A 26,256-nucleotide genomic window follows, 5' to 3' on the forward strand; every position below is an offset into this window, starting at 1 on the left:
TCAGCTTCTGGCTGACATGGTAACAAGCCCAGTGTTCATGTGAAATGGTTCATTAGCCTTTCATTCTTCCTACTGCCAGCTTGCATTCATTTAAGACAAGCAAACATTTTTTGAGCTCCTTCTACAACCCAGGTACTGAGCTAAGTGGAGGTCAAAAAATGATCGTCTCAACAGTGAGGGTCCCTATGCCATGGAGCTGTAGTAGACGGATGCCAAAGAAAGAGCCTGAGTCTCGTTCAGAGCCAAACTCCTCCTCTACCTCCTGGGCCAGGCAAACACTTTAACTGAGCTAAGCCACAGTTACATTAAACAGACAAACACAACACTGAAATATCACTGCCCAGGGTTTCACTGGGAATACATCACAACACACATACACATATCAAGACTCTCTCAGAGTTCAGTTTTGTGTGGCTGTTTCGTGGGAATTGGGGTTTCCTGGTGGCTCAGCGGTAAAGAGTCCGCCTGCAGTGCAGGAGACACGGGTTTGATCCCCAGGTTGGGAAGATCCCCTGGCGAAGAAGATGGCAACCCACTCTAGTATTTTTGCCTGGGAAATCCCACGGACAGAGGGACCTGGTGGGCTGCAGTCCATGGGGTCGCGAAAGAGTAGGGCATGACTTAGCAGCTAAACAACAAAAAGACAAACTGGCACAGCTGAAACCTCCCGCCCCCGGCCATGTCCCCTAGCAGCTGGTGAAGGGAAAGGTAAGTGCACCTGAGGAGGCTCAGGCTACTTGGGGAGGAAGGGCTTGGGAGCTGGAGGCGTGTGCAGAACCCCAGAGCAACAACTCCCGATTTCAGGGTGCTGGGTCCTCATAGACAATCCTGGATCCAAAGCCCTCCATTCTCCGCTGGCTCTGTGACCTGGGGCAGCCACTTAATTTTCCAAGTCGGTTTCCTTATTTGCGAGATGGTAACAATATCAGTACCTGGACTTGTTAAGTGTTAGTCGCTCTGTCGTGTCCAACTCTTGGTGACCTCATGGACTGTAGCCTGCCGGGCTTCTCTGTCCATGGAATTCTCCAGGCAAGAATACTGGAGTGGGTTGCCATTTCCTTCTCCAGGGGATCTTCCCAACCCAGGGATCAAACCTGCATTGCCTGCATTGCACAGACTCTTTATGGTCTGAGCCACCAGGGAAGCCCAAGACTTCAGCGCTCAGTAAATGTTGGCTTTTACTCTCAGTCCCAGATCCATGATCTAAGGCACTGGCCAAGGAAACGCATCTTTCTCGGGGCAGCAGAGTATTAGCTGACCTCTTAGTACCTCGGAGCTGTGGCTCCAGAGGGAGTGGATTTTTTCACCCTTCTCTCCTCACCCCTTTCCTTTTTAAAAAATTATATATCTGCACCACCAAAAAGTAACCTTGAGATGCCTTGTTACATTTAGCCTTTAAGCTGTGCTTTCATCCTTGGCAGAGAGTCACATGCCAGACATAACCAGATCTGTTAGATTTTATTTATTTATTTGGTTGCGTGGGTCTTTGTTGCAGCATGCAGGATCTTCATTGTGGCACACAGACTCTTTAGTTGTGGTTCATGGGCTTAGTTGCTCCGAGGCATGTGGGATCTTCCCAGACCAGGGATTGAACCTGCATTCCGCTGTATTGCAAGGCAGATTCTTAACCACTGGACCCACTTGGCAAGTCCTAGATCAGCTGTATTTTAGAATCAGACTGACTTGGTCCGAATCCCAGCCCTGCCACTGTTTACCTAAGTGGCCTGGAGCACGTTCATCTGTGTTGGTGTTATTCACTGGTGATGCAGGACTAGTAAACCCTACATCACAGACACGTTGCCAAGGTAACCCATGTCAACCCCTGATATTGTCTCAGTGTTGTTAAAGGACTCCCCTTCTGTTGGGAATATTCTTGAACGTGGATGAAGGGAGAGTCCATCATCTCTAGGCCTCGGGCCTCTTTGAAGGCTCCAGATCCTCCCCGAGCCTGGCAGCAGTGGTCTTCACCAGCCCCTTTTCATCAGAGGAAGCCATCCATCAGCTCTGGGAGGGGCTGCCCTCCATCTTGTCCCAGCTTTGCCTCACCCCACCCCTAAATACCAGCATCTGTTGCCCAGACAGTCAGCTGCCAAGCTGTGCCCCAGTCTCTCCCTGTGGTTCATTTGATATGTTGCCATTTTGTTCTATAAGAAAAAGCCAGTATCAGTGCCGGGTAATGGGGAGGCAGACCCTGCCTTGGCCAACTGCCAGCTGTGTTTCATCTCTCATCCCCACCCAGGGGTCCCAGGCGATCCCATTACTGATGTCTCTCACCAGACAGCTGCAGTTAGGACCCAGCAGAGGCACGGACAGCAAAACTCCAGGCTTCCTGGGGACGAGGGACATGCCCTGAGCACCGCTCTACAATTCTGCTGAAAAGCAGGTGGTCATGTCTACCTTTTCCTGATAAGGGCTCCCTTATAACAACAGCTAGATGGTCCAGATTTTAAAAAGCAGAGAGATTTGCGGGGTGGTGCTTGTCATTCCCATTTAGCAAGCTCTTACCACGTGCTAGGCACTGTAGGAGGATTTTAGACATGTTGACACTCTCCTGGCTATTTAAGAAAGGCTCTATTTTCTGGGTATCGCTTCTAATCCTTACAACAGTTGGTATTTTCACCCTACCTATGGAAAAACTGAAGCTCAGAGAGGTTAAATAACTTGCCTGTAGTCATACAGCTGGAAAAGGAGCAATATAGGAATTTAAAGGCTATCTGACTTCAGAATCTATGATGTCACTACCTAAGAACTGTGTAAATAACGAGAGCTTAAGCAGTGTTTGAGATGGAGAAAGAAAGTGGGCTTGGGATGCTGCTATTTGTTGCTCTGACCAAGCTGGGAGTGGTGGTCATCAGACAGGAAACCTGCATGATTCCTTTGACCACCCACCCAGTCTGTGTTATGAACAACAACCCCCAACTCTCACCTTCCTCAAGGATAGGAGGTGACAGTAACTGTCAGGCAAAGTTTCCATGAAGTTTTGTTGCATTTTCACACCCCAGAAACAGTGGATCTCAGGAAAAGTTTAGATCAGAATTTGCAAACTGGTAGTTTTCAGGACAAGTTATCCCTGGTAAGATGTTTTGTCTTGACCTGTGGTATATTTTTTTAACTTCAGGTTAATTGCTATCATTTTACTATGATTATTATTATTATTGTTCCCTTTGGCTGCAAGGCATGTGGGATGGCCAAGGTATGAATCTGCAGCCCCTGCAGTGGAAGCTCAGAATCCTAACCCCTGGATTGCCAGGAAAGTGTTGATATCATTTTTAAAAACAGAAAACCAGATAATTCACATAGAACCCCAGATTTCCAAATCATCTTGAAGAACCAGAAGATCTAGCAGCCCCAGGCCCCTGTCCCCACATGGCCACCAACGGCTGAGTTGTGCACTGACTGCTTCCTTTGATGAGAAGGGGCTTTCACATGGCCACCACCGGCTGTGTTGTGCACTGACTGCTTCCTTTGATGAGAAGGGGCTTTCGGATTTCTGCAGCCCCCACCCCTCCCTGATACTCGGTGTCAGGAATGCCAGTCTCCCTGGAGCATCACCCTCCTCCTGCCAGTTTTCCTACATTAAAGATAAGAGGAAAAAGAACTTTCCTGGGCTCTATGAAGTGGGAAAAGTAAAAAAGAATACATGTTTCAAACTAAAAATCATTAATTGTGCATGTCTGTGTGTACCAAAAAGATACCACCAAAGAAGGAAACCTGACCCTCTTCCTTCATTTGTTTCTTTTTCCTGATCGTTGGCGTTTGAATTTAACACCATTTTGGCCACCTTTTCAGGCCGTGTCCAGTGCAGTTGCCCACGTGGGGCGCATCTGCAGGCTGGCCCAGGAGACTAGTCCTGGGCTGGTCTCCCGCCTGAAGCATGTGCTCGGGGCCCGCCAGAGCATCCCCATCATGGTTTTGTTCCCTCTTCCCTTCTCTAGGTGTTCCCTTCCCAAAGAACTTCCTGCAGATCTGCAAGAAGATCCTGTGCCGCCTCTTCCGGGTCTTCGTCCACGTCTACATCCACCACTTCGACCGGGTCATTGTGATGGGTGCCGAGGCCCACGTCAACACCTGCTACAAACACTTCTATTACTTCGTCACAGAGATGAACCTCATAGATCGCAAGGAGCTGGAGCCCTTGGTAAGTGTCCCCGTGTAGTGGCCACACCCAGGTCACCCCAGGAGGTTGACCATTTGTCACAGAACACTGCCATGCCCCTGCTCTGATGGCCGGCTGCTAACTGGAAGACTGCAGAATTGGGCAGGATTTAGGGGTCAGGTAAAGGTCAGGATATGCCAAGATGTGCACAGCATTCAGGGGCTGAGATTGTCATGGTTTGGGCCAGAGGGAGTAGCTTTTTAAAAAACAAAAAAACCAACTTTTTCTTTTTGAATATTTATTTGGCTACGTCTGGTTTTAGTTGCAGCATGCAGGCTTAGTTGCCCATGGATGCAGCATCTTAGTTCCCTGACCAGGGATCAAACCCTCATCCCATGCATTAGAAGGTGTATTCTTAACCACTGGACCACCAGGGGAGTCCCAAGAGTACCTTTAATTCTCTCTTACTTATTTAACCCCGTAAATGGGCATTTTGAGTTCTGTGTCATCTGCTACGGAGGTTTCCAAAGAAGGTAATAAACATTTCTTCAGTTGGTGAATAAATATTTAGCACCTACTGGGTGGCAGCTGCGAGACACACACAGTTAAGTTAAGCTGTCTTTGAGTAGCTTTTACTCCAGGGAGAAAGAGAGGGGAGCCCAAGATGAGAATACAGTGTCGTGGGGACTTGGCTTTTTATACTGAACCTCTTGCAATGCAGTTTTAATGGAATATGTGAGAATTGAGAACACTTGGTTGAAAACACTTTACTCTTATTGTTTAGGCGAATGAGGAGTTCTTTTATTTTCTTTATAAGCCATCTTTACAGCTGGACTCAAACTGTGCTTTAGAAGTCAAGGCCCCTAAAAAACCCGGCATCTTTTGTAACATGTATCATACTATGGATACCCTCATCACAGCTATCTTTAACAGCTCTATTGAGTGCTGTCTTAGCAGTATAATTACAGTGCTTTATGGAAAAATCATGCTTTTTCTCTAAAACAGTTCAAAGTGGCAGTTTTGGTAAACATAACTGACAGAGTAACTAACTTTGATCCAAGTCCGCTTGAACAATGGCCAGAGTGCAGGGGCCAGGCTAGTCTTTTGCTAGCCTGTCTTCCTTATTCTTTATGTACATTTTATTTGTTTGTTTTCTCAAAGATTGATTGATTGATGGATCTAATTTTTTGACTGTGCTGGATCTTCATTGCTGCACTGGGGTTTTCTCTAGCTATGACAAGTGGGGGCTACTGCCTAATTCTGGTGCATGGGCTTCTCACGTTGCAGACTACAGGCTCTAGGCATGCGAGCTTCAGGGGTTGTGGCCCATGGGCTCATTAGTTGTGGCTCTCGGACTCTAGAACATGGACTCAGCTGCTCCCCAGCATGTGGGATCTTCCTGGAGTAGGGATTGAACCTATGTCCCCTGCTTTAGCAGGTGGATTCTTAACCACTGGCCCACCAGGGAAGTCTCACATGTTCTTAAAATATAGGTTATAATTTATGTCTGGTGAGGCCAGCAGATCAAGAGATGATGCCATTAAAAAAATAGTTTGTTTTACTCACAGATCCCCAAAGAAGCGGGCACACCACGGCATGAGAGCCAGACAGGAAGGACACAGGTTGGAGGGAAAACATGGCGCGTTTGTTGTGGTTTCCCTGGGAAGGAATGGGCAAGGCAGGGTAACAAGGCTAAACATGGACTGATTTGAATCATTTCAGAAGGTTCTGGGGCAAAGGGGCTGCCCCAAGCTGTTCACCTGGCCCTAGGGTGATGAGAGAAAAGGAATTTTAGCCCTAAGTGTGATCAGCCGTAGAGGAGGTGGTTTGGGGAGTGGGCCCTGGATTGGTTAGTTTGTATTGACTGGTGAGTAAACAGCTCAAGGATGAGTTGGTTACTATCTCTAGAAATTGGTGAGTCCTCATCAGGGCCATCCCTCCATTTTTAGCAAGGCCCCGGATATTAAAGAATCAAAATACAAAAACCAGAAGGCATGTTTAATGCATGTTTAGAGTTCCTGTATCTGGCAAAGAAGACATTAGGGAATGAACAGATGTTTTATACATCACTTTTAGAGTTTCTCAACTTGAAATCTATTATTAATATTGTGCTTTGGAATACATGGCAGAAAGCATATTTTCTGTGCATCATTCGAGTTCTGGAACAAAGTAAGACTTACTGGGTCTTGTGTTATATCACTGGCTAAAGCATTCACTCTCTTCATTTTCTTTCACAACCACTTTCTAGAAAGCTCTTGGAAGGAACTAAATTGTCTCCAAATTCAGTTGGACATGTGGTGTGGAAAGAAGCTAAAACATATCATGATGGAGTTTTGCTCATTTGTAGAAAGGCTATTTTGAGTAAACAGAAAAGGCTGTGCAAATAGCAAAGGGAGTTAAAAGCCTGGAAGGAATTGATAAAGCTAGTTTCAGGAAATGTCTAGGACAGAATGGACAGGGGTGGGTGAATGAAGAGACTAGAGCAAGCACTCTCATCTCCAAAACATAGGTCTGCTTCCGGGGAGTTTGGTTCACTTTTGTTCAGCTGATGTGTTCAGGTGGAGGGGGACACCTTCCCTAAAGGTGCTCTTAGAGGAAGAGATTCTTCCCAACACCCATGTTTGGGTTTCTCTGAGCCAAAGGAGCAGAAACAGCATTTGGAGAGAGGAGAATGTTAATTTCTTCTTTACATATGGAAATATGAAGGTCGTTGTAAGATAGAATTGAGTGTAAGCTAATAAGTAGAGGGAATTACACCTGACAGTTCAGCGGTTAGGACTCGGTGATTTCACTGCCAGGGCCCAGGTTCATTTCCTGCTCAGGTGCTAGGAACCCTCATTGCCAGGTCTGGTGAAGATTTCAACAATAGGCCACCCCACGTGCTGTTATTGAACTCAGCCTCATTCAGTTCAGTATAGTCACTCAGTTGTGTCTCTTTGCAAGTCCATGGACTGCAGCAAGCCTGGCCTCCCTGTCCTTCACCAACTCCAGGAGCTTGCTCAAACTCCTGTCCGTTGAGTCAGTGATGCCACCCAACCATCTCATCCTCTGTCATCCCCTTCTCCTCCTGCCTTCAATCTTTCTCAGTATCAGGGTCTTTTCCAATGAGTCAATTCTTCACCTCAGGTGGCCAAATTATTGGAGTTTTAGTTTAAGCATCAGTCCTTCCAATGAATATTTAAGACTGATTTCCTTTAGGATTAACTGGTTGGATCTCCTTGCAGTCCAAGGGACTCTCAAGAGTCCTCTCCAACACCACAGTTCCAAAGCATCAGTTCTTGAATGATCAGCTTTCTTTATAGTCCAACTCTCACATCCATACATGACTACTGGAAAAACCATAGCTTTGACTAGACTTACTTTTGTCGGCAAAGTTATCTCTGCTTTTTAATATGCTGTCTAGGTTGGTCATAGCTTTTCTTCCAAGGAGCAAGCGTCTTTTAATTTCATGCCTGCAGTCACCATCCACAGTGATTTTGGAGCCCAAGAAAATAAAGTCTGTCACTGTTTCCATCGTTTCCCCATCTATTTGCCATCAAGTGGTGGGATTGAATGCCATGATCTTAGTTTTTGAATGTTGAGTTTTAAGCCAGCTTTTTCACTTCCTCTTTCAGTTTCATCAGGAGGCTCTTTAGTTCCTCTTTGCTTTCTGCCATAAGGGTGGTGTCATCTACATATCTGAGGTTATTGATATTTCTCCCAGCAATCGTGATTCCAGCTTATGTTTCTTCCAGCCCAGTATTTCTCATGATGTACTCTGCATATAAGCTAAATAAGCAGGGTGACAATATACAACCTTGCTGCTGCTGCTAAGTCACTTCAGTCGTGTCTGACTCTGTGTGACCCCATAGATGGCAGCCCACCAGGCTCCCCTGTCCCTGGGATTCTCCAGGCAATATACAACCTTGATGTACTCCTTTCCCAATTTGGAACCAGTCCGTTGGTCCATGTTCAGTTATAACTATGACTTCTTGACTTGCATACAGATTTCCCAGGAGGCAGGTCAGGTGGTCTGATATTCCCATCTCTTTAAGAATTTTCCACAGTTTGTTGTGATCCACACAGTTAAAGGCTTTGGCATAGTCAATAAAGCAAAAGTAAATTTTTTCTGAGATATTTGATCTCTGGTTCCTCTGCCTTTTCTAAATCCAGCTTGAACATCTGGTAGTTCCCGGTTCACGTAGGGAAGCCTGGCTTGGAGAATTTTGAGCATTACTTTGCTGGTGTGTGAGATGAGTGCAATTGCGCAATAGTTTGAGCATTCTTTGGCATTGCCTTTCTTTGGGATTGGAATGAAAACTGACCTTTTCCAGTCCTGTGGCCACTGCTGAGTTTTCCAAATTTGCTGGCATATTGAGTGCAGCACTTTCACAGCATCATCTTTTAGGATGTAAAATAGCTCAATTGGAATTCCATCCCTTCCACTAGCTTTGTTCATACTGATGCTTCCTAAGGCCCATTTGACTTCCCATTCCAGGATGTCTGGCTCTAGGTGAATGATCACACCATCATGGTTATTTGAGTCATGAAGATCTTTTTTGTACAGTTCTTCTGTGTATTGACACCTGTTTTTAGTATCTTCTGCTTTTGTTAGGTCCATGCCATTTCTTTTCTTTATTGTGCCCATCTTTGCATGCAATGTTCACTTGGTTTCTCTAAGTTTCCTGACGAGAGCTCTAGTCTTTCCCTTTCTATTGTTTCATTAACAGTGCCCCAAAGTCTCTGAACCACCTGTCTTACTAGTCTCTTATGGTCCAGGAAAATATCCCCTCATAGTGTGTCTTCCCATATCTAGAGTTACACTAGTACAATCATTGATCTCTTATAGAACTATATATCATCATTATACCAGACATTCAGTTACACATATGGTAATGCAAGAAACAACAATTTTGTAAAGCAGGCAATATAAAAAATAAGTTAGCAGATGAGTGAGGTCATAAGTAAAAATATAAGTCAAGAACTTTGCTCCCCAGAAATAAAACAAACCAAAAAAAAACAAGCAAGTAGAGAAAACTTTCCTTTGCATCAGAACACTCTCAGTTACAGCAGACCCTTGAACAACACAAGTTCAAACTGCATATAAAGTCCACTTATACGCAGGCTTTCCTGGTGGCTCAGATGTTAAAGAATCTGCTTGCAGTGTGGGAGACCTGGGATCGATCCCTGGGTGGGAAGATCCCCTGGAGAAGGGAATGGCACCCCACTCCAGTATTCTTGCCTGGAGAATCCCATGGACAGGGGATCCTGGTGGGCTACAGTCCATGGAGTCACAAAGAGTTGGACACGGCTGAGAAACTAACACTAACTATACCTGATATACTGTATTACTGCACCATCCAAGGTTGGTTGAATCTGTGGATGCAGACCCATAGATACAGAGGAAACTTGGTCATGGAGGGCCTAACTATACACGAGACTCAGATTTTCAACAGCACAAAGGGTTGGGTCCCCTTACCCTCACATTGTTCAAGGGTCAACTGTATTTTCTACAACTGAAGAAGGGCCCCAGGGATTCGAACACCCAACAGTGCCAGGTGCTTGAAATCTGAGTCACAGAAAGGCCTGGGACAACCCAGTGTTCTAGAGAAGAGCCTCTTTGGGGGCATGGGGAACAAAGAGTGATTGGATTGGCCAGGAATTATTAACAGTGGTTGTGAGCAAGAAGGAACACCAGTTTTCTTCCCAGAAGTTTATAGTTCTTTAAATTCTGCTTGAAACAGTAGCCTTCTTACCTGTTTTGTTAATTTTAATTACAGGGAGATTAATTGCAATGCTTGTACATATTGATAACAAGTGCTTTTAATGCTTAACTGTTTGAAATTAGGTATTCATTTCCCACAAACCAAAACCTGCAAAGTAACAGAAAATGATATTGAGGGTGTTTCTAAAGACAGTCATTATATATTTTCAGTCTGGATACTTAGCACAGTTCAGGATCCATTAAGAATACTGCACCGTGGATTGTTATTACTGAAACGAGCACTTTCAATAATTGACAGTGCTTGAACATGAACTTCCAATTCTACTATTGCCAGTTATTAATTTAATATTAATTATTAATTTAATATTTAATAATTTTATGATTTAATATGTTGACAGTAAAATCAGTCATATCAAATGAACACATTTTATTCAATTTGCATATATCAATTACCCTAGATATGCAAAGCAAGTTACCCAGATGTTCTCATTGTATAAAAAAGATAAGTTTTTGAGAATTGACAAATGCAGTCTAAAAAATACAATGAATCTCACTCATTTTTTGGCCCTTAAAGGATTATGAAGGAGTCAGGCATTTGGCTTCCTGTTCTAGTGCATTCTTTAGAATCGAATGCAGCTAGAGGCCAGAAGGGCAGCACTTCTCCGGCCAGTTTCCTTTTGAATATCAGCAGTCCCAGAGTTCCCACACCTCCAGTGGGACATTCCTAATGTCGTGCCTTGGGATTCCACAGTGTAGAACACTTAAACCCCACCTCGTGTTTCTTTCTGCCATGTTTCCGCCAGGCACAGCCACACTCCTCTGCACCCAGAGCCCACTGTGTTGCTTTGTCTGCTGTGGGCCAGCTACCCCGCACGGGTTATGTTGAGGGCCCAGCATCCCACAATGGTAGGAGGTTCAGTCTCAGACTGCTTAAAGACAAGGATCAGACTCTCTGGGTTCAAGCCCTGAACCATTCATTCACCAACTTGCAATCTTGAGCAAGGCTTTTCAAAGCCTCATTTTACTCATTTGAAAAATAGGTATATATTAATAGAATTGCTGATTCAGATGGTAAAGAATCTGCCTGCAATGTGGGAAACCCCAGTTCGACCCCTGGGTTGAGAAGATGCCCTGGAGGAGGAAATGGCAACCCATTCCAGTATTCTTGCCTGGAAAATTCCATGGATGGAGGAGCCTGGCGGTCTACAGTCCATGTGATCAAAAAGAGTTGGACACAACTGAGCGACTACACTTTCACTTTCAAAATTTAAACAGGTTAGGTGCTTAAGAAACTTGATAGGTGCTTAAGAAATATTGGCTATTGAATGAAATAATGAATGTACAGTAACAATAACGGTAAGTTGCTCAGTCGTGTCCGACTCTTTGCGACCCTATGGACTATAGCCTACCAGGCTCCTCCCTCCATGGAATTCTCCAGGCAAGAGTACTGGAGTGGGTTGCCATTTCCTTTTCCAGGGGATCTTCCTGACCTGGGGATTGAACCCAGGTCTCCTGCATTCCAGGCAGATGCTTTAACCTCTGAGCCACCAGGGAAGCCAGTGACCAGCATATAGTAAGCAGAGTTACCCTAATTCTACCTTCCCCGGCTCACATGGCCTTTTGCCATCCTGGGGATCTCCTCAGTAGCCTTGTAACAGATATAGTTCATTGTATTTGTATCAGCGTCTTCCGTGGGTTGTCAACTCTTTGAGTTGATGTTGTTGATGTTGCCAAGTACATAATAGATGTTTAATGTGGCTTTTTTTCTCTTTTTTATTTTTTAAATTATGATAGTATGATAACACATTTACAGGAGACTTGGAAAATACAGAACAAGGTTACATTTAGTTCCACTAAATATTACAATTATTTTTTTAAGTAGATAAATTAAGATTTTTAGTTGGAGTTTTAATATCAAACTCTTGAAAATTAATAGAATGAATATACAGTGAAGTGGAAGGCTATAGTAGACCTGAAAAGCACCATGAACCACTTCAACATAATTAAGATTTATACAATTTTCACACAACAATAGGATACAAATTCTACTCAAGTTCCCATAGGCTGTAATCTAGGACACACTGGAACATATCCAGGTACATAAAACAAGGTGCAAAAATTTCATAGTCTAGTGGTATTGAAAAGTAGAGACATCATTTTGCCAACAAAGATCCATAGCATCAAAGCTATGGTTTTCCAGTAGTCAGGTCCAGATATGAGAGGTGAACCATAAAGAAGTCTAAGCGCCAAAGAATTGATGCTTTCGAACTGTGGTCCTGGAGAAGACTCGAGAGACACTTGGACAGCAAGGAGAGCAAACCAGTCAATCCTAAAGGAAATCAATATTCATTGAAAGGATTGTTGCTGAAGCTCCAACAGTTTGGTCACCTGATGCCAAGAGCCAACACATTAGAAAAGACCCTGATGCTGAGAAAGATTGAGGGCAAGAGAAGAAGGGAGCAACAGAGGATGAGATGGTTGGATGGCATCATTGACTCCCTGGGCATGAGTTTGAGCAAATCCAGGAGATAGTGAAGGACAGTGAAGCCTAGTGTGCTGCAGTTCATGAGGTTGCAAAGATTCAGACACAACTTAGTGACTGAACAACAACAAAAACAGAAGTATTGGAATCATACAGAGTCTTTTCACTTATCACTGTGGAATTATTAATATGTTAGAAATCAATATCAAAAGATGTTTGAAAATAACCAGTTTATTTTCAAGTGCCATTTTCCAAGAGAGATCTTTGACTTAGCCACTGAAGATGCTTAATGTGGTTTTGAATCAGGAAGAGTCCCTGGAGGATGAGGCCCCTCCGTTTAAAGGGGTTACACACCATCATTCCTTCTCTGGTGCCACCCTCATCTCAGAACATGCCTGCAGACCTCCACTTATCCACTGTTGGAAATAAAGCTTCATCCTACCGAGTTAGTAGTTGAGATTAAAAGCAAAATGAAGTGTAGAGCACTGAAGAGATAGATGTGAATCCTTAGTATCAGGTCTGCCAGAGAACGATGGAACCTCAATTCCCAGTCAGTTCTCTGATCTAGACCCCAATTATAGCTCCTGGGAGGATGTCAAACGCTCTCGCACTGTGTGTCCTGGTGGGCCAGGTCTACGGTGATGCAGTCTCCTGGGTTTATCACAAAAAATCCCATCTCCTGGGAAAACCCTCCATCCCTGTGAGAGGGGACAGTAGGCCACTCTGTCAGGCCTCCGAGTGGGAATACAGTTGGGATTCAGAAGCAGGGAAGAGGTCACCCTGGCAGCCCAGTGAGGAAGGCCAGCACGTCCGTCTGTGCACAGGGTCTGCCTCACGGCTCCCGTTGGGACCCGCTGGTCAGCAGCAGCCTGGGAACCGGAGACACACGGGATTTCATTGAGTCTCCAGCAGGGAGGGGAGGCTGGAGCATTGACAGATGTGACAAATGATTCTGTTCTCCTGTAAAGGCAACAGCTGAAGATGATTTGAACTCGAGCAAGTTCACAGTCAAGGAAACGAGCCTAAATGATGCTGGTAATTAGCAAATGGGCCAGGCGCTGATTGAATAAGCAGGCTGCTGGCTGGCCGGGCTGCCTGGGAGTCAGCTGACAGAATGGCGCTAATCAGGCGCAGTCATTAGCCAGCACCAGGAGCAACAGTGTTTTGTTAGCTTTTCACTAAAGACAAAAGCAGACTCAGAGAGGGCTGTTAGCCATGCAGAAGCTGGTGAATAAAGAACAGAGGAGGGAGGAGGAGGAGAGAGGTTGGCGAGGCAGGCAGGAAAGACAGGAGTGTTCTTGTTCATCGTGATGACCTGCTCACCCCTGGGTGACCTTCGTCCAGCACCTTCACCATCTCTCTCCAGGGCTCCACTGCCTTATTTCTAACAATGATTATACCGTCACGTATCTTGTAGAGGTGCTGCCACGAAACCAAGAGTTAGCACAGGGCTGTTCTGTTACTTTATAGCAGAGCTTCCCAGGTGAGGCTAGTGGTAAAGAATCTGCCTGCCAATGCAGGAGACAAAAGAGATGCATTGATCCCTGGGTCGGGAAGATCCCCTGGAGGAGGAAATGACAACCCACTCCAGTATTCTTGCCTGGGAAATCCCATGGATGGAGGAGCCTGGAGGGCTACAAGCCATGGGGCTGCAAAGCGTCAGACATGACTGAGCGCCTGAGAACACTTGGGCCATGAGTCTGCATGCGTGCCAAGTCGCTTCAGTTGTGCCTGACTCTGTGTAACCTTATGGACAACAGCCTGCCAGGCTCCTCTGTCCATGGGCCATAGGAGCTTTTACATTAAGTCAGTGTTTCTCAATAGGAGTCCACACACGGCTGCATCAGAATTTCTTGGAGGTGATATTTTAAAATGGACTTACCCAAGCCTCACCCCAGATACACCAAAACAGAATCATTGAGGATAGTGCCCAGGACCAAGCACCCCAGGTCTCCACTGCAAACTTTTGAAAAATAGCTAGCCATGTATTTATCTGGCTGTGCTGGGTCTTAGTTGCTGCACATGGAATCTTTAGTTGCAGCACGCAAAGTCTCAGCTGTAGCATGTGGGATCTAGTTCCCTGAGCAGGGATCAAACCCGGGTCCCCTGCACTGGGAGCTCAAGGGTCGTAGCCACTGGAATCCCAGGGAAGTTCCTCCCTCTCAAATACAATGTGCATATGAATCAACTGGGCATCTCACCACAGTGCAGATTCTGATTCTGTGCCCCTGATAAACACTCGGTTCATTTTGCCCGCAGGTGATCTCAGTGCTCCTCTGAGGGGGGCAAGACTCTAGATGACAATTACTCTCAAATTAGGAAATTTCTCTTGTTAGCACATCATCTCTTCTTCTCCTCGAGGATGGGGGTGGCTAGCTCAGTGAGGTGGGAAAGTCAAGCCAAGAAGAAAAATCTAAGGATCTGTTTTGGCCAAGAATATTCCTCAGGATGTTGATCCCAAGAACTGATCAGTGAAAAATGGATTTTCTTTTCTTGATCAAATGAGTTTCCAAAATGCTGTATCACCCCCACCCTTTGAAGACCCAAGATTTACAGAGCAAAGGCCTTGCGAACTCATCCAGTGAAGAAACTGGTTCGGTTTTCTGTAGCACCATCCCCACTCCCAATTTAATTGCATTTGGCTGCTGAAATTTTTTTTTCCCTAATATTTATTTATTTGGCTGCATCAGGCCTTAGTTGGAGCACTGAGGATCTTCGCTGTGTGTCATGGGGGATCTTTCGTTGTGGCGCACAGGACTCTCTAGTCGTGGTATGCTCCAGGGCGCTAGGGCTCAGTAGCTGTGGCGTGTGGGCTCAGTTGCTCCACGGCATGTGCGATCTTAGTTCCCAGACCAGGGATTGAATCCACGTCCCTTGCATTGCAAGGCAGATTCTTAACCACTGGACCACCAGGGAAGTCCTGGAAATTTTCTGTTATTACTCATTAACATCTCATGGACGTCGTGACCCAAGGAACGAACTGGGGGCAACACTGTTCCTTGGTGATGTGTTTCTCGATTTTGAGTGTTCTCTCCTTGCCTCCACCCTGCCCCAAGCCCGCCCCCACCACTGCTGATGGGGTGAGGAAGAAAGAAGACTTAGAGAGGGAGATGGGAAGTAAATGAAGGTCCTCATACAGGAGGGCCTCAGGGGAAAAAAGTGACTCAGCCTCGTCCCTTCTCACTCCTCAGCCCTCCCACTTCACCGTGTGACACCCCATCATTCAGTTGCCACTATGTGCCTGGCACACATGCATTTTCAAGAAATAAACAATAGCTCCATTTCTTGAGTTCCACATGTTTCGCTACACTCTTGACATGTGTTATTCCATCTGCTTCCTATACTCGTTATCTTTACTTCAAACACGCGTGGTGGGCGATTTCTCAACATCCAACCCATGTTCCTCTCCATCCGTCATTACTCTCCTTACTGCCATCTTATCACCCCCAAGCTTCCCCAACTCTCCCAGTTTGTAGGCAGTGACTCTTGGCTGACGATTGAGATTCATGCACCAAGTGATTTTAGGCTTCAGCCACCAACACTGCTTGAAAAATGGGTGCTTTAGGACCAGATGGAAGAACAGCAGTTTGCAGACCAAAGACTTGGAAAGCCTTGTCTCATACAGACCCAGCACGCCTCATCTCAGCCCAGACACGCGATGACCTTGTGTTCCCCTAAGAGGTGGCCAGGGCATGCCCATGCACGCCTGGGGGACCCTTGGTGGGTGCAGTAGCCAAGGCTGGCCTGAAATGGCAAGATCAGGTCAGGACTGTGAAAAGAAGCAGAGCCTCTCACATGCGCCAGAGCCACTACCTCAAACAGCTAGCAAGGAAGAGCCATTGTGAGGCTTCTGAAAGGGCCTTTTGTTTGGCAGCATCATCTGTGCAGAGGCCTGAGGGTTGCTTCTTGTCAGGCGGGTTCTCTCACTTCCAGCCAAATGGTCCCAGCATGGACACAGGCATTGGAGAAGAAAGAGCCTGAGCCAGCGAGTCTGGCCGTTTGGCCTTGACAAGCATGCTTCCACGATAATATTGCCGCAGTCGTTGTCTGATGCTGAGCAAGGCATTTAATGTCTCTGGGGCTGTTGTCTGTATGTGAATGCAATCATACCAAGAGTCCCCCCAGCATGACTTACGGAGAGTATCATCTTCGACACAGTGTGTCTCCAGCCTTATTGTCTCTGGTCCAACGTGACCTTTCCTTTTTGCCTAATGAAGTCTTCGTGAGTTAAGACTTCCCTGGTGGCTCAGATGGTAACGTGTCTGCCTGCAATGCCGGAGACCCGGGCTCAATCCTCGAATCAGGAAGATCCCCTGGAGAAGGAAATGGCAACCCACTCCAGTACTCTTGCCTGGAAAATTCCATGGGTGGAGGAGCCTGGTAGGCTACAGTCCATGGGGTCGCAAAGAGTCAGACACGACTGAGCGACTTCACTTTCTTTCTTTCATGAATTAAAGCCTAGCATGCCAGCAGAGCGGGTATACCTGGCATGGAGAGTAGCTGGAGAATTGCATTTGTGGGACTTTATCAGTTTAGATGGCATGTGCGTGTCTGTGTGTCCAGCATGGCATCAGCTAGGGGTGGTTGTTCAGGGCAACCCAAATGCCCACAGCTGAGTGGAAGAGCCTGCCAGAGACCATTTTAGGAGCTTTGGCAGACATGTTCTAAAGTGTCAATTTGAAAAATAGCACAGGAATGTGGGATTATTTTCAATGAACTGCATTGTGCCGAGTTAGTGGGCTCAATGGGGCAAAACCTGCCATATGTCTTTGTTAGTCCCGTTTATTCATCCTTTGCTGATGTCCAGTAAGCTTTTGCTTCTGGTTTATGGGATGAAAAATAGTTGGTTTGGGGTTTTTTGTTTTGTTTTTGTTTTTTAACTGGGTCAGGGTGAGATATGGTTTGCTTTATTTCAGGGCCTATAATATAATCAATTAGAGTTGAATACGATGCCCATGGGAAAATCTCAGCACATAATATTAAGTAATAAAATCAAAATTCAAAACTGTATTGGAAAATCACTCTAATCATATGTATATCTACTAGGGTGGCAAGTAGAGTCATCTAATCATAGATGAGAAAGGAAATATGTCAAATACATGCCTATTGAACTTTTCAAGTTTTCTATCACAAGCATGTATCACTTTTATAATAAGCAGAAAAATCAAACATTATGCTTTAAAAAGCCTGACCAACAAAGACCAAAGGTGAACATGACAAGCAGGCTGTGGACCCAGGGCCAAGGGCTCTGAGTGAGCTCTGTCTCTGGTCCTGCCCCCTGCACCCCCTTCTCAGACACGCGGTGATGGAGACATTCAGAGAGGCAAGGTGGTCTGCAGGCAACAGTGACGCTGAGAGGAGTGGCCAGTGGTGGTACTTGCCCTTTCTGGATGCAGTTGGAGGGGGGTGTGCACAGTCACGTGGACTAAACAATTTCCCAGGATATGGGGTGGTCCCTCCTGGAGTGGGGAATTCAGCCGTCTTTGTGAACACTGAGGTGGTATCTTTATAGTGCCTGCGTGCTTAGTCACTTCAGTCTTGTCCGACTCTTTGTGACCCATGGACTATAGCCCACCAGACTCCTCTGTCCATGGGATTCTCCAGGCAAGAATACTTGAGTTGTTTGCCATGCCCTCCTCCAGGGGATCATCTCAACCCAGGGATCATACCCAGGCTCCTGTATTGGCAGGCAGGTTCTTGACCACTAGTGCCACCTGGGAAGCCCCATGTTTAGAGTAGGCATACACTTTTCACGTTAAAGCCCCTTTTCTAAGTGAGAAGATCTAGAGCACATGATGAAATCTACAGATCACCCACATGTAACGTGTTCAGCCCTGCAGGGACAGGCTTTGTCTGGGCACCTCACTGCAGAGGGTACCATGCATGACTGATGGTTTTGATTGGAATTTCTCCCATCCAAATTCCTCTGCTTAACTAGATCTAAGAGATTTTTGTTTCTAAGTTCAAGTTTCAGAAGAGATTTGTTGCAAAGAGATTAATCCATACTGTGGACTGGTCTATATATAGATTAGTAAATGTAATCATAAGTGTATGTATTTACAATAACTACAAACAAATTTTAGCTGAAACTATGTTGTGGATCTAGAGTTAATTCCAATCCTTTCTTACTAAGGCATTAGCAAAACTCAAGACCGTAAGTGACTAACCTGGTCTCAATCAGGTTCTTGTTTTGTCTTTTGTGCACATTTTTCTTCTCAGAGAGGACCTTTTTCTTTTCCTGTCTCTCAGTTCAGTTCAGTCGCTCAGTCATGTCTGACTCTTTGGGACCCCGTGGACTGCAGCATGCCAAACCTCCCTGTCCATCACCAACTCCCAGAGTTCACTCAAACTCATGTCCATTGAGTCGGTGATGCCATTCAACCATCTCATCTTCAGTCATCCCCTTCTCCTCCTGCCTTCAATCTTTCCCAGCATCAGGGTCTTTTCCAGTGAGTCAGTTCTTCACATCAGGTGGCCAAAGTATTAGAGTTTCAGGTTGAACATCAGTCCTTCCAATGAACAGTCAGTACTGATTTCCTTTAGGATGGACTGGTTGGATCTCCTTGCAGTCCAAGGGACTCTCAAGAGTCTTCTCCAACACCACAGTTCAAAAGCATCAATTCTTCACCACTCAGCTTTCTTTATAGTCCAACTCTCACATCCATACATGACTACTGGAAAAACCATAGCCTTGACTAGACAGACGTTTGTTGGTAAAGTAATGTCTCTGCTTTTTAATATGCTGTCTAGGTTGGTCATAACTTTTCTTCCAAGGAGTAAACGTCTTTTTATTTCATGGCTGCAGTCACCATCTGCAGTGATTTAGGAGCCCAAGAAAATAAAGTCTGCCACTGTTTCCACTGTTTCTCCATCTATTTGCCATAAATTACTCTCCATCTATTTTGCCATCTATTACTCCATCTATTTGAAGTAATGGGACCGGATGCCATGATCTTAGTTTTCTGAATGTTGAGCTTTAAGCCAACTTTTTCACTCTCCTCTTTCACTTTCATCAAGAGGCTCTTTAGGTCTTCACTTTCTGCCGTAAGGGTGGTGTCATCTGCATATCTGAGGTTATTGATATTTCTCCCACCAATCTTGATTCCAGCTTGTGCTTCATCCAGCCCAGTGTTTCTCATGATGTACTCTGCATATAAGTTAAATAAGCATGGTGACAATATACAGCCTTGATGTACTCCTTTTCCTGTTTGGAACCAGTCTGTTGTTCCATGTCCAGTTCTGTTGCTTCCTGACCTGCATATAGATTTCTCAGGAGGCAGGTCAGGTGGTCTGGTATTCCCACCACTTTCAGAATTTTCCACAGTTTATTGTGATCCACACAGTCAAAGTCTTTGGCATAGTCAATAAAGCAGAAATAGATGTTTTTCTGGAACTCTCTTGCTTTTTCGATGATCCAGGACCCATGTTTCATCCTTGTTCACACCATCTGTATCTCTGGATTGATCATTCCTTTGTAAATGGGTTGATATTCTAATCATTCAACAATTAGCTGCCTGCTTTAAATTTTTTAAGTACAGAATCTTGAAGCATTAGCATATATTAATAACTCATATTATTTCTGTTCTAATTTGCTATTACATACTTCTGTCTAATTCATATGTCAGATCATCTTCTAGTTCGGCAGGTACACCCAATATAGTCAGGTGAAGAATACCAAGACCTCCCAGCCACACTCTGCCTTCTTTCTTTACCTTTGCTGAGTGGGAATGGTTTATAGATAACTTCTGATTTTAATTGGAAGAGAGTCATTTCTAGTGCACATGCATGCTCAGTTGTCTGACTCTTTGTGAGCCCATGGACTATAGCCTGCCAGGCTCAACTGTGCATGGGATTTCCCAGGCAAGAATACTCGAGTGGGTTGCCATTTCCTTCTCCAGGGGATCTTCCTGACCCAGGGATCAAACTCACGTCTCCTGCATGGGTGGATCCTTTACTACTGCCCCACCTGGGAAGCCCATCATTTCCAGACCATTCAGTAGGTATTTATTACCTTCTGACCATGTACTAGAAATTGGGGCTACTGCTTTTCAAGGAATTCACTGGAAGTCTTCCTCCTATCCTGTCATTATTTTGACATCCTCCAAAGTATTTCTCCCAGAATCTACTAGTTCTAAGAGATGTCAGAGGTATTATGTGAAAAGGGGGGTTGCATGGTCCAATAACTATGGGAAACAGTGAAATAATAAAACTATTCTGGTTTCATTAATACCCTAATATGGATCCTAATCCCCCAAGCAAGATATAGAACATACAGATATATGTGACCAGGGAATTCTTTCTCTCCAGAGTACTTTGTGGATCTAAGGCTTTGAAATACCCTTTGGGAAATTCTACAGTCACCTTTTGTATTACAAAGCCAGTCCTCTTCGGGCTGCTGAGGGTCTGTTAATAAGCATTTATTGAAAACCTACTATATGTCAGAGACTGTGCTGAGTGCCAGAGTGACCGTCAAAGACACATCTCCATTCTTTAAGGAGCTCATGGTTTTAAAGAATCATATCTTTCAACCCACATTAATTAGAATTGCACTGCCCAATACACTAGCCACTGGCCACTTGCGGCTATTTACATTTAAATTAATTAAATAAAAATTAAAATTAGTTTCTTAATCTTCCTAGCCACATTTCAAGTGCTCAGAAGCCACATATCATGTCTAGTGGGTATTGTGTTGGATAGTGAGCATCTCCATCATCATGGAACGTTCTTTTGCTCCTGTTGCTGCTGCTGCTGCTGCTAAGTCACTTCAGTCGTGTCCGACTCTGTGCGACCCCAAAGAAGGCAGCCCACCAGGCTCCCCCATCCCTGGGACTCTCCAGGCAAGAACACTGGAGTGGGTTGCCATTTCCCTCTCCAAGGAATGAAAGTGAAAAGTGAAAGTGAAGTCGCTCAGTCGTGTCCGACTCTCAGCCACCCCATGGACTGCAGCCCACCAGGCTCCTCTGTCCATGGGATCTTCCAGACAAGAGTACTGGAGTGGGGTGCCACTTTCTTTTGGACACTACTAATTAAGAGAGTCTACCCTCAAGCATTACTTTCTACAATATTAATACCCTGTCCAATCGCCAGTGAATGCCAGATGTGTTCAAAACTGTCCCCATGCTGCCTCAATGAGGCATTGCCGTTTAGTTCTTAGAACATATACTATGGTCTGCTTCTCTTTACTGGACACTTACTTCTCCCCCAGCTTGCAATGAAGACTGGATAGAACTCAAAACCATCTGCTCACTGTTTCTCTCTAGGTCTCGTGTCAGAATCTCCATCTCAGGGAGCTGCTTATTTCCTCAGGAAGGCTCATAAATTACAAATTAATTACAAATAGTAATTATACTTTACTGTGTCTGCATTTTTGGAAATTGCTGCAGAATGTCAGTCACAGCAGAAATTAATTCATCTTCATGAGCATTTGTATGAAAGTGTGTGAATAGTCACTGTGGCTTGATGCCCATATATTCAATATAAGTCTGCCAAATTTTTGTCTGCTATGTGTGGTCTAGACTAGTTCAAATTTCCCAGCAGACAAGAGTAGATTCTTTGTCAAATGAATTTGCTTGGGATTTGAATGCAGGAAGGTTTTACTTATTGAAATCTAGCAATATATCTTCTCTCACCACTCACCTGTCTGACCACAATAAAAGCATGAGGATAAGGTTATATACTGTTCTTACCCTAGGGACTTGTGTGGTCCCTGTGTGGTCCTCGGGACACCTCCCACCTTGAATTAATATTTTTTTTTTTGGCCTCACCCTGTGGCATGTGGTGTCTTAGTTCCCCGACCAGGGATGGAACCTGGACCCCCTTCAGTAGAAGCTCAGAGTCCTAACCACTGGACTGCCAGGGAAGTCCTTACCATGAAGTAATTTTGTAGATAAAGGTCAGCTATCCAGGCCATCAGCAAGGCCAGTTAAGCCATAATGTCGTACTGGAACATGGTAGTAATCACTATGAATTTCATGAGATTCCTATGATGTTGTGAATCTGAGTGGAACTGGACCAGTAATTTAGAATAAATGCATACTGGTAGATCTGGATGAAGAAAGAGAGATGCAGACGGCTCCCAAAGAGAACTTCCTAGAGTTCCTTGAATGAGCCATGTCCCCTCAGCTCCAGGCCATAAGTACATGCGAGTCCCTCGGCTCCACATGTCCTGTGTCCTGCTCATCCTGCGAGTCTCCCTCAGAGAAGAGGGCTCTTCAGTCTTCACCATGTTAGGTCCCCGCCAGCTGCTCCCAGAGCCCACTGACCCCAAAGAGGGTAACCACAACGAAAGCCACAGCATCTCCAAGGACTAGCGTCAGAAGTGACCAGCCACCCTCCACCGCTTTCACTCGTCAGCAGTGAGTCACCAAGTCCGGCCAGCTCTGAAGGGGAAGGGAACTAAGCTCTCTCTCTCTCTCTCTCTCTCTCAAAGAGGAGGACCTGAGAATTTTTAGACATTTTTTTAGACCACCGCAGAGACCAACATTTTTTAAACTGGTGATGTTTGTCTTTGGCCCCTATATTTGCTTCCCTTTCTTCTCTTACTTGCCACATCCTAAGCTCAGCTCTGCCATCTCCCCAGCATGCTCCTTCCTGCAGAAATCACCTGCCTCGGTGAAAACTCCCCTTACCTCAGTTTGGTCACTTCCTTCTCGCCTTGCTGGTCAAGTTCTTTGAAGAAGGCCATCTAGCCAATTGTCTTACTTTCTCACTTCCCTTTCACTTCATTCCAGAAACCAGCTTTTTTCTCTGGAAGTGGTACCCAGAAGGCCTGTGCACTTACTTTTGAAACAGAGAAGAAACATGAACAGTATAATTCATGCTATGGATAATTCTTAAAAACATAGTGCTGAGCAAAAGAAATCAGATATAGAAAGTTCATACAGTTTGATCCCATTTATATCAAATTCTAGAACAGTCTAAACTAATCCACTATGTCAGAAAGCAGATCAGTGGTTGCCTGGGCAAAGGGTAGGGGTAGGGGATTGACTGCAAAGGAGTAAAGAGGGAATTTTCTCAGACGTGGTAGAAATATTATGTATCTCAATTGTGGTGGTTACCTGGGAGCATATATCCCTCAAAGCTCATCAAACTGTGCATTTATTTATTTTTTAATGTTTTTTTTTTGTTTTTGTTTATTTTTGCCTGTGCTGGGTCTTCACTTCTGCTTGGGCCTTTCTCTAGTTGTGGCCAGCAGGGGCTACTCTGGTTGCAGTGCACGAGCCTCTCATTGCAGTGGCTTATCTTGTTGCAGAGCCCAGGCTCTAGAGTGCCCGGGCTTCAGTAGCTGCAGCATGCAGTAGTTTATGGCACCCAGGCTCTAGAGCACTGGCTCAAGAGTTGTGGCACGCGGGCTTAGTTGCCCTGCAGCATGTGGGATCTTCCCAGATCAGGGATGGAACCCATGTCTCCTACACTGGCAGGCAGATTTTTTACCACTGAATCACCAGGGAAGCCCAAACTGCATTTAAATAGAAGCATTTTGTTAAAAACCAAGTATACCTCAATCAACTTTATTTTAAAGTATGCTTTGTAAATGTATCCAACACATTTTTTTATTTTATATTGGATTATACTTGATTAATAATTTGTGATAATTCCAGGTGTACAGCAAAGTGATTCAGTTATACATATACACGGATCCTTTTTCAAATTCTTTTCCCATTTAGGCTGTTACATAATATTGAGCCAAGTTCCCTGTGCTGTATACAGTAGGTTCTTGGGCATCCAACCCATTTAGAAAGCAACTTCAGTATTCACAAAAGGCTTTTGACAAGGCTTTGCTGAAAACTTTCGTCTTTCTACTGCCTAGGTGGCTAGAGACAAACCGAAAGGAAAAGTAGCAGCTTATCTCTAAGGGCCAATTAGAATATCTGCATTTTCATTTGGTTATAATAGAAGTAATTCATGAAATTGGAGACTCCCCTTCCCCTCTGGCAGCGAGTTATGAATGAATGTAAACCATTCTGCCCTACAACACTGGGGGAGATTTTGGAAAGCATCTCAGTTCTCAGGTCCCACTCCAGACCTATTAAATCAGAATCTCTAAGGGTAGGGCCCAAGCAAAGTAAAGCTCTCCAGATGGCTCCTGGTGACATCATGGTTGAGCCCCGGAGAGATGAAATATGGTGCTTCTCAAACTTTTTTCTGCACAAGAACATCTGGGAAGCTCGTGGAGAATGTAAATGTATGGATTCTACTACTGGAGATTCTAATTGAATAATTCTGGTGTGGGGCTCATGAATTTGCACTTGCAGTAGGCTCCCTGGTAGTTCTGATGTAAGTGGTCTGGGCACCACACTTTGAAACTAAACTAATTATCCTTTCCCAAATTTCTGGGCAGAATTGGAATTCAACAGAATGCCTGGGGTGAAAAGTGGCTCATTCATCTTGATATTTTTAGATGGTGAAAGTAAAAGTGAAGTCGCCCAGTTGTATCTGACTCTTTGCGACCCCATGGACTATAGCCTGCCAGCCTCCTCCATCCATGGAATTTTCCAGGCAAGAGTACTGGAGTGGGTTGCCATTTCCTTCTCCAGTTTTTAGATGGTATCCAGCCCTAATAGCGATATTTTTGTTTGCTTAATTCAGGCTTCCTTATCCTCACCCCATCACTTCCCCAAGAATCAACCCCATACCCAGGACCATATCTAGACTGTAATGGCATTTTTCTCTCCCATAATGACAACAGTCATCACCATACCCTAGAAGCCCATCCCCTCAGACTTTTGCAGCCTGGCACCTCCCCTGTGTTAGAGCCCCCATCACACAAGTCTTAGAGCTGCTAGGGTCCTGAGCTCCAGGTACATGGTTGGATGCTGGGGATACAGCAACAGTTCGGTCTTAGTCCTTGACATGAACCTTCTTATCCTTGGAGAGATATGAATGGTCTTAATCTTTCCCACTGTCAAAGGAGAGTGCTTAGCCAAGATCAGGGGTCCTTAGCAACAGCTTCTGAGAACATGCTGGGTGAAGCCAGAGCCCAGTTCTGGGACCTCACCTCCCCTTCAGCCAAAGCTGCCACATTGCTCTCGTTCATGGCTTTGGTGTAAGACTGCATTCAAAGAAATGGTTTCTGCTGCTAAAATAAGTTGTTAAATCCACTGGATTAGGGAAGGCTTAGCTTTCCTTCCAGTTCTGGCAGCTTGTGGATCCAGAGTGGCATAGATTGTCACTGCCTTTCCTTCTACTTCATATCTTTCTAAGAGTATAATTATTTCAAACAGAGATTTATGGTAGTGATTTATGTCTATGTCTTATGCAAGTCCGTGGGGGTTGCAAAGAGTTGGACATGACTTGGCAACTGGACAACAACCTATGAAAGTATTTCAGCTTAGAAGAATGCTGTAAATGGCCTGTAATAACTATGTACTTTTAAAATTTGGTATGTTCAGCTTCCAAGGATATAATAACAAGGAAATATTTTGAGTAAAGGTGCTGTAGGAGATATGTTTATGTATTACTTCATTTAATCTGCACACAGACCTCTGAGATAAATCCTGTTTTCATCTCCACTTGAGAGAGAAAGAACGTCAGACAGGGAGGTGAAACAGCTTGTCCAGGGTCACACAGATCTGTGGAGGCGGGGCTTGAACACATGCAGTCTGACTCCCAACCCCAGACACAGTCTCTCCTAAGGAAATCCATGTGAGGTGGACTTTGCTGAAGGACTTACTAACTCAAATGGGTCCTGAGGATCTAAAGCAGATGAATGATTCCCAAGCTTCTGTCCGTCTCCCAACAGCATCCAGCTGTGAGGTCATGTCCATGTCAGCTCTCTGAGCCCATGGAACATGCATCAGTGGACGACTCAAACGAGATGACAGTGTGTGAAGAGCTGGGCTGAGCCTGGGGCAGCTCAAAAGATACCACCCTCACCCCCGGAGGTTGAAGATCTACGCATATGTTGTGCTGTGTTGCTGCAGTCATGTCCAACTCTTTGCGACCCTGTGGACAGCAGCCCACCAGGCTTCTCTG

General features: G+C 45.0%; 1 protein-coding gene and 1 non-coding gene across 6 annotated transcripts in view; one reads left to right on the plus strand and one right to left on the minus strand.

The window, feature by feature from the left end:
* MOB3B (MOB kinase activator 3B) overlaps positions 1-26,256 on the plus strand; it is a 235,985-nt gene that overhangs the window by 167,122 nt on the left and 42,607 nt on the right. For all 5 annotated transcript variants that reach the window (XM_061425125.1, XM_061425121.1, XM_061425122.1 and 2 more), the window contains exon 3: positions 3,936-4,138. In XM_061425125.1, the coding sequence (XP_061281109.1) occupies positions 3,936-4,138 (203 nt within the window). The remainder of the gene's footprint in view (positions 1-3,935; positions 4,139-26,256) is intronic.
* Positions 11,282-11,354, minus strand: TRNAS-GGA (transfer RNA serine (anticodon GGA)). The gene has a single exon. It is a non-coding gene; the product is annotated as a tRNA-Ser (tRNA).

The sequence above is a fragment of the Bos javanicus genome, chromosome 8 (assembly GCF_032452875.1).
Source record: "Bos javanicus breed banteng chromosome 8, ARS-OSU_banteng_1.0, whole genome shotgun sequence".
Taxonomy (NCBI): domain Eukaryota; kingdom Metazoa; phylum Chordata; class Mammalia; order Artiodactyla; family Bovidae; genus Bos; species Bos javanicus.